Source organism: Sciurus vulgaris (genome assembly GCF_902686455.1).
Source record: "Sciurus vulgaris genome assembly, chromosome: 1".
In the NCBI taxonomy this organism is placed as follows: Eukaryota; Metazoa; Chordata; class Mammalia; order Rodentia; family Sciuridae; genus Sciurus; species Sciurus vulgaris.
This window is the reverse complement of record NC_136461.1, coordinates 144,229,269-144,242,665: the sequence shown is the minus strand read 5'-3', so window position 1 is coordinate 144,242,665 and position 13,397 is coordinate 144,229,269. Positions and strand designations below refer to the sequence as shown.

Sequence of the window (13,397 nt, the reverse complement as noted above, 5' to 3'; positions counted from 1 at the left end):
GATTGGGGTTGTAGCTCAGTGGTAGAGCACTTACCTAGCATGCATGAGAACCTGGGTTCAGTCCTCAGCACCACATAAAAATAAAGGCATTGTATCCACCTACAACTAAAACAAAAATATTTAAAAAAAAAAAACTTTGCATATCTTTATCCCCACTCCTTTTCTAAAATAGATTAGGAAACTCAGGTGCAGAGGGGTTAAGTAATTTTCCTAAGGTCATAGAACTAGTAACCAATGGAGCCTTCTTTTTGTTTACTACATTGTACAACCTCCTTTGACTTTCAAGGGAACTGAAATACTAAGGATATAAGTTAAGCCTGAATAGAAGATGATAATGACAACCATTGTCAACATCAAGAATCATTACATTGTTAGCTATCATTTATTCAAGTGTGTGTTTGAATTAAGTATTATCCTAAAGCTTTTAACTTACAATATTTTATGTAGTGCTTAATAACTATCCTGTAAGGTATTATCTCTATTTTATAGGTCAAGAAGCAGAGAGTAGTTACTTTGGCATATTTATTCAACAAAATTGATTCAGTACATCTGTGTTCCAGTCACTTCATTAGGTGCCATGCTTATAGTGTAATCAAAATGGACATGTTTCATTGCCTCCCTACTGAGGACAGACTTGAATCCCATATTTGTTGGATATCAAAACCAACATAAGAAGTTTGTATTACATATAGAGGTTGATGTATATTGGGAACAATTAGAAATGATTGAAAAATTATAGTCATCTTGGTATATTTTTTTCTCTTTTAGCCCTTGTATTTGAAAAACACTTTCCAGCCACCATTGATTCTTTCCAGGATGCAGTAAAGTGTTTATCTGAATTTGCGTGCAATGCAGCTTTCCCAGACACAAGTATGGAAGCAATTCGACTTATTCGCCATTGTGCAAAATATGTGTCTGATAGACCTCAGGTATAGCATCATTTGGTAAACAAAATTTTCCTGAGTACTTATTTCTAATTAGAAATCTTAATTTGGGAATTTGAGGATATATGAAGCATTTATTTTTCAGTGAACCCAACAACAGTCTGAGCTTGATTCCAAGCTATGAAGATTAGTAGTTATTTACCATTATAGCAGATGTCATATTTTTCTTTCATATGTATTCACTTGTTTAATCTTTATAACAACTTTATGGGTCAGGTAGTGTTATGCCTTCTGTAGATGAGGGAACTTAGACACAGAGGAGTTTTAAAATGTGCCGATGTGCTGGTTGTCTGCCTATGTCCTGCAGCAGTGAAGTTAACTGACTGAATAAATATAGACTTATCTCTTAATCAAAAGTTGAATTGATAATCTGGCTGCCAGTGTTAACTTGCATATCTGAATCAATCTTTGTAAGCAAAAAGAATTACTTCATAGATTTTCAATAAGATTTTACAGCATACAAACTTGCACCTTTGGAGTGCTTAGTCCTGTTTATATCAATGCATTTAACCTTCCCAATATGGCTAATGTAGCTGTGTGTTATCATAATTATTTAAATGATAAAAATGGGAACTGAATTAGCCAGGCTAATAATGCAGAGAACTACTGACAGTTGAAGGTAAAGCCAGTTTTTGGATTTTAGTCCAGTGTTCTTTGTAGACAATTATAGTCTTCATTTTTTAAATTAATTATTGTTTGTTAAATTGTTCACTTTTGATTGGTAGAGCATTTAAATTTTTTTTCTTGAGAAATAATGTACTGAATATAAAAGTATTTTGTTTTGCCTTTAATAATCCTACCTTTCTTATTGAAGGCTTTCAAGGAATATACAAGTGATGATATGAATGTGGCACCTGAAGACAGGGTGTGGGTGAGAGGATGGTTCCCAATTCTCTTTGAATTATCCTGTATCATCAATAGATGCAAATTAGATGTAAGAACCAGGTAACAATCAGTATTTGAAATTCAAGTTTTGAAGGATTTATTTTAACTTTAACCTTTCTTTTGTGAATACATGTTCACAGTTAAAGACTAAATTGTGTTTTTTCAAATATAGTAATTATTAGATTTTAAAGTTATATATTGGCAAAACGTATTAACATGATTTTAAAATGTGTTATGAAAGTATAGTTTTTCCTCACCCTGTACTTTTGACTGCTAAATTGAAATGGCCAACTTTCATGTCCTAATATCTCAACAAATCTTTAAGCCCATCACGAGTACAACTTCTGTTAAACAAAATCCCTTTTAGGTATCTTGCCCTTTTTTTAGGAAGAATTATTCCTATTTGTACATGTATCTTTATTGGATTTTTAAAGAAATTATAAAGATAGTTCAAAATTATACCACATCAGTGATAGAAATTCAATAAAAAATGCATCTCTTCTTCTTCCCCTACATCAGAGCCATACTCATCAAGGTTAAGCTTTTCATTTTTATAGCTTTATTTATAACATAGGAAATAAATAATCCAAAATCCATAATTATAAAGAACTTCTACATGCGTTCTCATTTGATTCTCCCACAGTTCTGTAGATTTTGGATTAAATAACCAACCTAGAATCCTAGGTATTCTTTTTTCCTATACCAGCTACTATAAAATATTATATCTTTTAAAAATACAAGTTTTTAAAAAATATAAGCAGAAAAAATTCTTGAAGACTGTTGATTTCTGTGTTTACTTTGGAGCCTGGGGAAAAACCAACATTGCATACATCTTCTTACCCACCTCAGTCATGGAAGATGGTAGCATCCATTTACCTTGAATGGAAGGAAATGAACGTCAAACTCAGCTGATGGAAACAAAAGGAGTCTTGTTAGAGTATGAGAAGGGAACTATAGGTCTGGCATCCAGGGTCAGAACTCTCACAAGGGTCTCCTGTGGAAGATTGTGTCTTTCCCAGAGTATCTTATTACAGTGTGTACCACTGCATATATTACATAGTAGGTGTCATAGGGATCAGATAGATTGTTGTAAATTTGCTGTAGGACTGTACACACATAATGTCATTTTACACATTCACATAACAAATATTTATTGAGAACCTACTGTGTACCAAATGTGTTCTAGGTCAGGGATAGCAAGCATAGCAGCAAGTAAGCTAGACTGTACCAGTCCTTATGGAACCTTTCAAAGAGAAATTTTGTTCTGGCTGACCATCACATTTTTGGAAACAAAAACCATTTCTAAATTAAAAGAATGCCTAAATTTTGCCAGCAAAGAGTAACATATAGAGGGGAAAAAATCAAATGTTTTTTAATGTTTTATTTTAAGAAAGGTAAGTTTCAAGTGCTATGGAATGGTGAGTAGGGAGGGCGGAAGTAATATAAAATAAAGAAATGTACATCCAGGGCCTTTCAAGTTTTTTTCCTGAGTGATATATCCTAAGGAAACCTGTTGTTTTACAACTTAATTTCTTGAAATCCAATATCATGTGTTAAAGACCAGTTTTAAACTTTCTGATTTTAGTAGTTTTGTGAATTGTGAAAACTATCTTAGGAAGGGGGTGCTTTTTTGTATTATAGCTTTCCTAATAATGTTTTGTCATTTTAGGGGTTTAACAGTAATGTTTGAAATAATGAAAACATACGGCCACACTTATGAAAAACACTGGTGGCAGGATTTATTTAGAATCGTTTTCAGAATCTTTGACAATATGAAATTGCCAGAACAGCAGACAGAGGTAAGAGAACACAAAATCTTCATTTAGCCTATTGAAGTTAAAAGTTTCTTAATATTTTTAATACATTTTAGAGGTTTGATTTAAATACATTATACAGAGAAGAATTTCTAGAAAATTTTTCTGTAAATCATGAGAAATAATTAATATGTCTTTATAAACAAGAACACTACTTGGGAATATAAGTGAGATAATTTTTTTTTTCATTTTTTTCTGTTAAACTTTGTTTCTTTTCCACATTTTGGTATTACAAATATAAAATACCAATAACTTTCTTTAGTATTATATTGTGACTTCTTAGTCTGAATTGAGTAAAGTTTGTTGTATTTATTTCAATATATTTTTTTATAAACCAGTTATAGTATACATTTTAGGAAATATAGAAAAATAGCTTCAAATTTTTCCATTTTGTCTAATATAGCATTATTAAATGCAAACTTTTGCAATTATCCTTTATATTTTTGGAGAGAAGGAAATTCCTTATACTTATTTTATATAAACCTTTTTAACTTTTATGGTGTTTTGAAGTAACTATACTTCAGGAAAGTCAGTTTTTAAACCTGCTAATGCCACTTGCATAAATTCTTTTCTTTATTTCCTTGTTCTGACATACCCCAGAGCAAGGCCAGCTATAAATCTCTCAAAAGTCATGATGTTAATATCAAGACACTGTCAGTGATAGTTTTCTAACAAAGCAGAGGAAAAAATAGCTAAGTTATTTCACATAGATAAATAGATATTAAGTTGAGACGAGTTCAGTGTTTTAGAGGAATTTAAGTGACCTGAAAGGAGAGCACTGACAGTCTCATGTTTTAAATATGCAAACACATTTCTCTTTTAATGCTTGTAGTCGATGAATGGTATGACCTTAATTTAATGACTTTTTTCTTCAGAAAGCTGAGTGGATGACAACAACTTGTAATCATGCACTTTACGCAATCTGTGATGTATTCACCCAATATTTAGAAGTGCTCAGTGATGTACTTTTGGATGATATTTTTGCCCAGCTATACTGGTGTGTGCAGCAAGGTAGGTCTGTGCCATCTGTGTGACACAGTGTTATACGTGAACCTGGTAATATATAAATGAATTGTTCTTTTCTTTTCTAGACAATGAACAGTTAGCACGATCTGGTACAAATTGCTTAGAGAATGTGGTTATTCTGAACGGTGAAAAATTTACACTAGAAATATGGGATAAAACTTGTAACTGCACACTGGATATCTTCAAAACCACAATCCCACATGCGTAAGAGAATTATTACAACTTTGTATTTGTATATTGAATGAGTTTATAGTTAGCAGGGTTTAAAAGTATGATAGTGACTAGTGACTTATATAATGAAAATCCCTGTAATCATGCTCAGTGTTACATGAATTCGGATTTTTTATAAGTCAGATTCACATAGAAATATTTGAATTTTTTAGGGAGGAGTTGCTGGGGATAAAATATCCAGGGGCATTTAAGCATTGAGCCACATCCCCAGCTCTTTTTACTTTGAGACAGAGACTAAGTTGCTGAGGCTGACTTTGAACTCACTATTCTCCCACCTCCGCCTCCTGAGTTGCTGGAGTTACTGAAATTACAGGCATGTGCCACTGTTCTCAGCTGAATTGAACTCTTTATGAACCAAAATCTTGGGTCATAATGGAATGACTCCACTGACTTTAAAAGATTTTATTTCTACACATCACAACAAGTGGTAATTTTTAATTCAAAGGGAGGAAACCTCCTCAGCATGTGTTTCAGTTGCTGTAGATTTAGTATCCAAAATAAATCTTTCCGAATATTTTATTTTATAATAAGTTGTCATCTTTCTATAAAGGATATGTTTGGAATTGAATTATAATGAGATAGTTTTTATTGATGGGGTGATGAGGGGAAAAAATTAAGAGTCTGGCTATGTAGCACCTGGGTTATTTGTAAGACTGACTACAACTTACTGCCCAGCTCAACCTTGGATATGTCTAGTCTGTAGGTAGGTTTACCTTGTATTTATAATTTTTAAATCTGTAGATAGATTTTTTGAAATATCTTATTAAGTAGACATATGGATATTTACTGATTTGAAACCATATGTGAAAATTAGTAGTTAGTTCAAATTTTTAAACTTTATAAACTTTTTTGAAATCATTATGTTTGCAGTCTTATAATTCCCTTATAAATAGTGAATAGGAAGTCAAACAGAAGAATTGCATTCCTAAAAAAGCAGTTCCTAGGTAGAATAACACTGAATGGGCACACAGTAGATTCTTTTACCTATTTCCAGATGTTGGATAATTTTTCTTTTTTTTCTGGTGTACTTTTTTGTTGGAGCAATATGAATAACTGAAAAATGATGCACGTCTGTCAGTTTATCTATGACCTGATGTCAAAGGTAATATGAATTCTTGCTTTGCAGTTGTCACTATGAGATCTTTACAAAACCTAACTAGACTATGTATTCTTTTTTAATTACATTTTTCTTTTTATGTATGTGCAGTGCTGGGAATCAAATTCAGGGCCTTGTGCATTCAAGGCAAGAGCTCTATCATTGAGCTAAATCTCTAGCCCCTCTCCATTCTTTTTTATAAGAATTACTTCTATTGTAATAAGTTACATACTCAAGACTACATGTACACCTGTATCTATATGTGTATATATGTGACATTAAGTAGCATCTAATAGGCATATCTTAGTAGAAAATATGCTTCAGCACATTCCATAAAGTGTTCTGTTTGCTGTCTGTCTACCCTTTCCCCACAAGCTCCTCAGAAACAAGAACTTGGCCCTTAATCATGTTTCTATTTTAAACACCAAATATGAGGTTGGCAACTTAATTTCTCCTTTGGTCCAAATGTTGCTTTATGTATTTTTATGTATTTTTTTTAAATAGACTCTGATGAGTCCTATGAATTTTTTATTTTTAAGTCTATGAATTTTTTTGAAAAGTCTCAAAGTTTTCTAATTCTTGCCTGGAAAAATATTTAAAGATGTTAATACTCAGAAAAGTTCTTAAAACTTTTCAGAAAGTGTATTTTACTATAAAATTGATAACCAGATTATTCCTCTAAATATATTAGATTCTACTAATTAGATGCTACTTAACTACTTTCTAGAAATACATAATATAAACTTTTTAATAGATGTCTTTCAGCAAATTGCTTTTAACAGTAATCAAGGGTAGAATATATAATATAGTCTCATGACACTTACATGTCTATTTCAAAATATGCTGGATGTGTAATGTGGCACACCCTCTCAGTGATTGTTGTGATTTTGTTATTTCAAAGGCTTCTAACCTGGCGTCCTACTTCTGGAGAAACTGCTCCCCCACCTCCATCTCCTGTGAGTGAAAAACAGTTGGTAAGTAATTATTTATGAAAGTACCTTTACCTTGGGTAAAATTCTTATACATGAGTGTCCTAGGCTGTTCCTACTGCTATGCCAACATACCTGAACTTGGGTAATTTATAAAAGAAATTATTTTCTCTCAGTTCTAGAAAGAGATATGAATTTGCTGTCAGGTTAAATTTCCTATTATAAACTTACAGTTTAACTCCAAAGTGCCATAGAAAGGGTATTTGAAATTTATTGTGTGTGTATATATATATATATACACACACACACATATATATATAATATATAATAATATATATAATTTATAAAAATTATTTTTTAATATAGAACATAGGATAAAATGATTTCAAGAACTGTGAATGGCAGGTACCAGATTACATAGGGATTTTCATGCCAACTAGAAGATATTATTGGATCTTATTTTATGTAACATTTGTATTTGGATAAAATTTTATCTTACAGGAAAGTTGCAGAAACTATACAAGGATTTTCAATATACCCTTTATCCAGGGTGTTGGTTTTCTAAGGCTGCTGTAAGAAATTACCACAAACATGGTTGCTTAAGTTCTAATGACCAGAGGTCCAAAATCAGCAGGGTTACCACCACATTTCCTCTGAAGTCTAGAAAGAGATAATCTTCTTTGCCTCTTTTAGTTCCTTGTGGCTGCTGACTCTTTCTTGGCATTTCTCATGGCTCTTTTACTCTGTGCCTACAGCTCTGCTCTCTGAACCATTCCTCCTTTTTCTTTCAGTTAGCACCTATTTACAGCCAAGTAGTTCTGTCAGCCCATTTCCTGATATAGTACCAATACCTTTTTATTTAACAGTTCTTTACTCAGTTTACCTGGTTCTTGTTGCATTTTACTTATAAGCAGCAAGGAAAAACAAGGCCACACCTTTAGCACTACTTAGAAATCTCAGTTAAATATCTTTAGTCAGTTTTATAAATTCTGCTTTCCACCCCACAGTACAACACAATTCAACCAACTTTTATTTATATATATATATATATTTTTTAAGTTGTTGATGGACCTTTATTTTTATTTATTTATATGCAGTGCTGAGAATCAAACCCAGTACATACTAGGCAAGTGTTCTACCAGTGAGCCATAACCTCAGCCCTCAGCCAGGTTTTCTTCCACTTTATTACAAGGGTTACCTTTCCATCAGTTTCTAGTAACATGTTCCTGATTTCCTTCTGATACCTCTTAAGAAGTACCTGTTAACTTTGATATTTATGTAAATATCCTATTCTTGACCACGTATATTGAAAGATAGAAGAAACTTTCTCTACTGTGTATTTTTCTTCCTTCTGAATCTTCACTAGAATTGCCATTAATGTTTGTATTTCCACCAACAGTCTCCTAAAGGAAGTCTCTGCTTTTTCTATTATATTTCTCAGAACTCTTTGAGCCTTTCCCATTATCCAATTCCAAAGCCATTTCCCCATTATTACATATTTGTTATAGCAGCTCCCCACTTCATGGTATCAGTCTTTATCATTCTAACAGAGAAACAACATAGAGGTCAGGGGAAATTTATGGGACAGGTCAGCAGGTTGGAAACTCAAATAGGATTTGAAGTTGCTGTCCACAGGCAGGATATTTTTCTTATTCAAGAAAATATGTTTTACTCTTTGATATGAGGCCCTTCCAGATTTATTGAGAATAATCTCCTTTACTTAAATCAATGGATTATGAATATTAACCATGTCTATAAAATATCTTCAGAGCAATACCCGAATTAGTTTTTAATTGAATTATTTGGCTTAGGTATTTGTCTTAAGTAAGTATATAGTACTTGGTACTACATCCTAGCCAAGTTGACAGAACTAATCATTCCACCAAGTTTTTCCACATGTTATCATTTTACCTCATTTGCTTTTATCATTTCATCCTTTTTTTCCCTCATTCCTCTTCCTCCCCCCACATTTTATTAAATTCTTTGAAAGTAATTTGCAAATACAATGCCTCTTAATACTAAAACTTTTTAGATTTTTTTTCCTTGATGGGGGAAAAAAGATGTCTTACATAACGAGAGTGTGATTATCAATCATTGAAACAATACTATTATCTAATTGATAGCCCTTATTCAGATTTCTACTAATACCCTTGAGTGTTAAGCCCAGGAGACCATAATATAGCAAAGTAATGCCCATTGACTTGATTTGTTCCCCACAGCTTTTAAATTTCTTAACAAATTGTCAACAGCTAATTTAGATTTCACAGAAAAGTAGCATTCTGAATTTCTCTTAGGAACAATGTCAACTGTTATACAGGGCCCACATTGCTCTGTGGCTGATCTTGCGAAGCTATTTATTCTTCACAGATCCAACCACTTCTTAGGACATCCTGTTGCAAGCCTAAAATGAACTTGCACTCATTTTTGGTTTGCTCCTACTACTGTACAGTATAGAATTTGTAGTGTGGGCTTTGCTGTTTGTCCAAACAAGGTCTTGACTCCTCATGGGTCTAGTTCTGTGTCCTTCAGTAAGTCACTCACCCTCTGGGTAAAGTAAGACTCCTGGTGAGGATTAAATCAGGTAATATAAAGCCACACAGTGTCTGTGCCTGGTCCAGGATCCAGAGTGGAGAGCACAGGGCTCACAGACTCCTCCAAGTGCTGCTGCTTCTGGTCTCCTGAGCTGCTCATTGTTGCTACTGCCACCACTTCTGATATCCACCTCTTCTTTTACTGTCTTTTCCTTGTATACTCCTCTATACTGCTTCAGTTTTGCCAATAAATGGTGGTGCTTTTTTTTCACTTTCATTCTCAGATGAATTTTCTTGCTGTGCACTTAAGGAGTACTTTTTTAAATTAGAGGTAAAATAATAATACCCTATCACTGTAAAATAATATATATTGGTCTATATACACAATATAATTTTTTACAACAGTGTAATAGAAAATATTTTCATCCTTTCAGCATGCTTAATGATTTTTTTCTTATTTATTAGGATGCAATATCACAGAAATCTGTAGATATACATGATTCTATTCAACCAAGAACTGCAGATAATAGGCAGCAAGCACCACTGGTTTCTGTCACCACTGTGAATGAAGAAGTCAGCAAAATTAAATCTACAGCAAGTGAGTTATTTCTCTTAGTAAAAATAAGCTATGTCTTCTATATAGATAATGCTCTAATTGAATAGTCATTTCTTTACTGTACCCACCCTAACTTGTACATACATCACTGACAGATAAATTCTCTTGTCCAAGAACCAGACTTACACTTGCAGTATCAGTTTTTTCCACAATGCATTTGGCTAATGTTTCTATTGAGAACATGGGTTTTCCTTCTATATCTCCTCTATATATCAGACCTATTTTCTGTCTACACAGGTAGGGTCCAACATTGCCACTTCCTACCCATCTGTCAGGGCACTTAGTGAGGAACCCCCCAGTCTCTAGGCAGGAGTACCCAATTCTAAGGATCAAGCCTTGCCACACTGTTGCCCACTCCACGTATCTACATAGGAAGCCAAGGGCCACCTTTAGTCCTCTCTCACCTTTTTCCCCCAAAAAGGGGAAACTCCTTCAGGGGGAAACTCCTTCACTTTTACTAAATTGGTTCAGTTTCATTTGCTGCAGAAAAATAACACCTCAGGGAAGACTGCCACCTTCTTAGAGGAGAACAGGACAGCTTTAAGTACTTTTAAAAACTGAGGTTAAATTCACATACCAACAACTATTTTAAACAATTCAGTGGCATTGAGTACATTCAGTATGTTGAGCAAGAGCCTCCCCTGTCTAGTTCTAAAACATTCTTTTACCCCAAAAAAGAAACCCATGATCACTGTGCAGCCACTATCTAGTCTCTCCTTCCCCAGTCCCTGGTAGCTACCATTCTGTTGTCCACTTATGGATTGACTGTTCTGTATATTTCATATAAATAGAATCCTACAATGTTTGACCTTTTGTGTCTGCTTTTTTTTCACTTAGCATAATGTTTTTAAGATTCATTTTATTGTACTATGAATCAGTAACATTGCTTTTTATTACTGAGTAATAATCCATTGTATGTGTATATGTAGGTACTATATTTGGTTGTGCATTCATCTGCTGATACATGTTGAGTTTGTTCCACCTTTGATTTGTGCATAGTCCTGTTGTGAACATTCATGAACAAGTAATGCTTGAGTACCTGTCTTCAGTTCTTCTGCAAGTGAATCTAAGAGTAGACTTACTGGCTCATTTGTTAATTCTGTGTTTGACTTTGTGAAGAACCATCAAACTGTTTCCCTTAGCCAGTGGCATTATTTTATATTCCTACTAGTAATTCCATATCTTTGCCTACACACACACACCCTTTTTTTTTTTTTTTTTTTTTTTTTGGTAATTGTAGCCATCCTAGAGGTGTGCTTTTGATTTTCATTTCTGTAATAATAATTAGTGATGGTGAGCATCTTTTCATGTGTTTTTGGCCATTTGTATCTCTTCTTTGGTGAAATTTCTACTCATGTCTGTTGTTCATTTTTAGTTGGAATTGTCTTTTTAAGTTGTTGCACACTCTGGATATATTAGACCCTTATCAGATGTGAGATTTGCAAATATTTATTTTCTCCCATTTTGTAAGATGTCTTTTCAGTTTCTCAATGTCCTGCAATGCATAAAAAGTTTTTAATTTTGATGAGATCTAATTTATCTGTTTTTCTTCTTCTGTTGTTGGTCATACTTTTGGTGCCATAGCTAAGAATCTGTTGCCAAATTCATGAAGATTTTACCTTATCCTAAGAGTTTTATTCTTTCAACAGTTACATTTAGGTCATTGGTCTATTTTGAGTTAACTTTTTTCAGGAAATGTTTTATTAATTCTGGATGCTTACATTTGTTCTTGGGAGAAAATAGGCCTCTGGTAACCTACTTGAAAGAAACTTTTAGCTTTTGTAACTATATCTTGCTAACTCCTTAAAGAGGAGGTAGGTGGTAGAAGTGGCCCATTTCCATTTTTCATTCTTGTTCTTTGGATGAGAGAATGGGTCTTATAGAAATCTAGTGCAGCTTCAGTCTGCACTGAAAAAATGCTATTAGGATGAAATAGAGACTTTTCTCTCTGATTAGCACTAAGTCTGAACTTGAATGTTCTCATCTTGTATACTTGATGGCCACTCATTAGAAAGTTTTCACTTGGCTAATGTGGGAATACACCTTTTCCCAGAGCAAGGATACTGTTCTCTTGCCACCCAGAGCCAAGTGCTTTGACTAATGTCCTTGTGTTAGACAACCTGCCCCCACCCCGCACTGTTCCCCTGGAAGTGTTTCCCTGTAAGCTGCATCCTGGACTTAATAAGTGATGCCAAAGGAAGAACAAGTAGCCACTATGTTCCCATAAGCTTTTACTTGGTGGGCAGGGTATGGTTCCTCTGTTCAATGAGAATGCCAGCTGTCTTCAGACTCTCTCCTACTCAGAGAGAATGACAGCACAGTACTTCATCTGTCTGAAAGGCAACTGCACCCCGCTACATACCTTCAGAAAACATCATTGCTCCATCTTGTCTTGATTCTGTACCTACAGTCCCATGTAGTTAAAATCTATCTTAGTTTGTTTCCTGTCCTGTGGTGAACCAGTGAAATAGTCACATGATATAACCTTGACACTCTCAAGCCTTGTTGTATCAATAGAATTTGTCCAAATAGATTTTGTCTGCAGACCTGTTTCTGGTCCTTACTGGTACACTATAGTTAGGATTTCTGTTAGTTTTCAAAGGGCACCAGAAAGTGAGACCAGGCAAGTTCCCTGTTCAGTCACAGCACAGCCTCATCTGCCAAACTCTCAGTTGTTAGGAGTGTCTGGGTACTTGGGTGCTGCTGAAAGCTCTTAACACCCACCCACCCACCAGCAGCACATGTTGGAACTGAAGAGGACACATCTTCCCTTAGACATCTGTCTACTGCTAAGTCCTTTCTGGAGTCAGGTACTATTAGGAGTCTATCCCAGACTCAGGTGCTTTTATGACACAAATAAAGGAGTGAGTGCACCTTGTCTGCTGTGACTGTAGTAGAGGAAGATGAAGACTACACTTGGGGAAGAGCTAACCATGGAGACCTGTGGGTTTTTTTTTTTAAATTTTTTTTTTTTTTTTTTTTTTTTTTTTTTTTTTTTTTTACCTGAGATCTAACAGTAAGAATCAAATGTTAAGTTGGACATTCTTTCTGAAATATATCTGGAAAGGAACCTTTTTTTAATGACCTAAGTAAGAATACATTTAATGTCCACAAATTGCTTTTAGAAAAGAGAATTTTTAATGTAATAATATCTTTTATGGTAGAAACTGAGGGATTTTAAGTTATCCAGAGCTGAAATCATTGCCCTGAAACTGATTAACCTGCTGTTGCTCTTGGGCAACTGTGTGGCCTGGCTGTCTAGGCCTTTCTGCCTGTACCAGGGCCACTGGGCAACCACTTGGCAGCCACATTTTCTTTCCTAACA

At 34.2% G+C, this 13,397-nt stretch overlaps 1 protein-coding gene across 4 annotated transcripts in view; it reads left to right on the top strand.

Moving 5' to 3' along the window:
- ARFGEF1 (ARF guanine nucleotide exchange factor 1) overlaps nt 1-13,397 on the top strand; it is a 112,910-nt gene that overhangs the window by 92,074 nt on the left and 7,439 nt on the right. For all 4 annotated transcript variants that reach the window (XR_013757389.1, XM_079101239.1, XM_079101240.1 and 1 more), the window contains 7 exons: nt 769-929; nt 1,759-1,889; nt 3,499-3,628; nt 4,519-4,654; nt 4,735-4,873; nt 6,898-6,970; nt 9,922-10,054. Coding sequence is in view for 3 of the 4 variants with exons in the window: in XM_079101239.1 (XP_078957365.1) it covers nt 769-929; nt 1,759-1,889; nt 3,499-3,628; nt 4,519-4,654; nt 4,735-4,873; nt 6,898-6,970; nt 9,922-10,054 (903 nt within the window). In the remaining variant the exon portion in view is untranslated. The remainder of the gene's footprint in view (nt 1-768; nt 930-1,758; nt 1,890-3,498; nt 3,629-4,518; nt 4,655-4,734; nt 4,874-6,897; nt 6,971-9,921; nt 10,055-13,397) is intronic.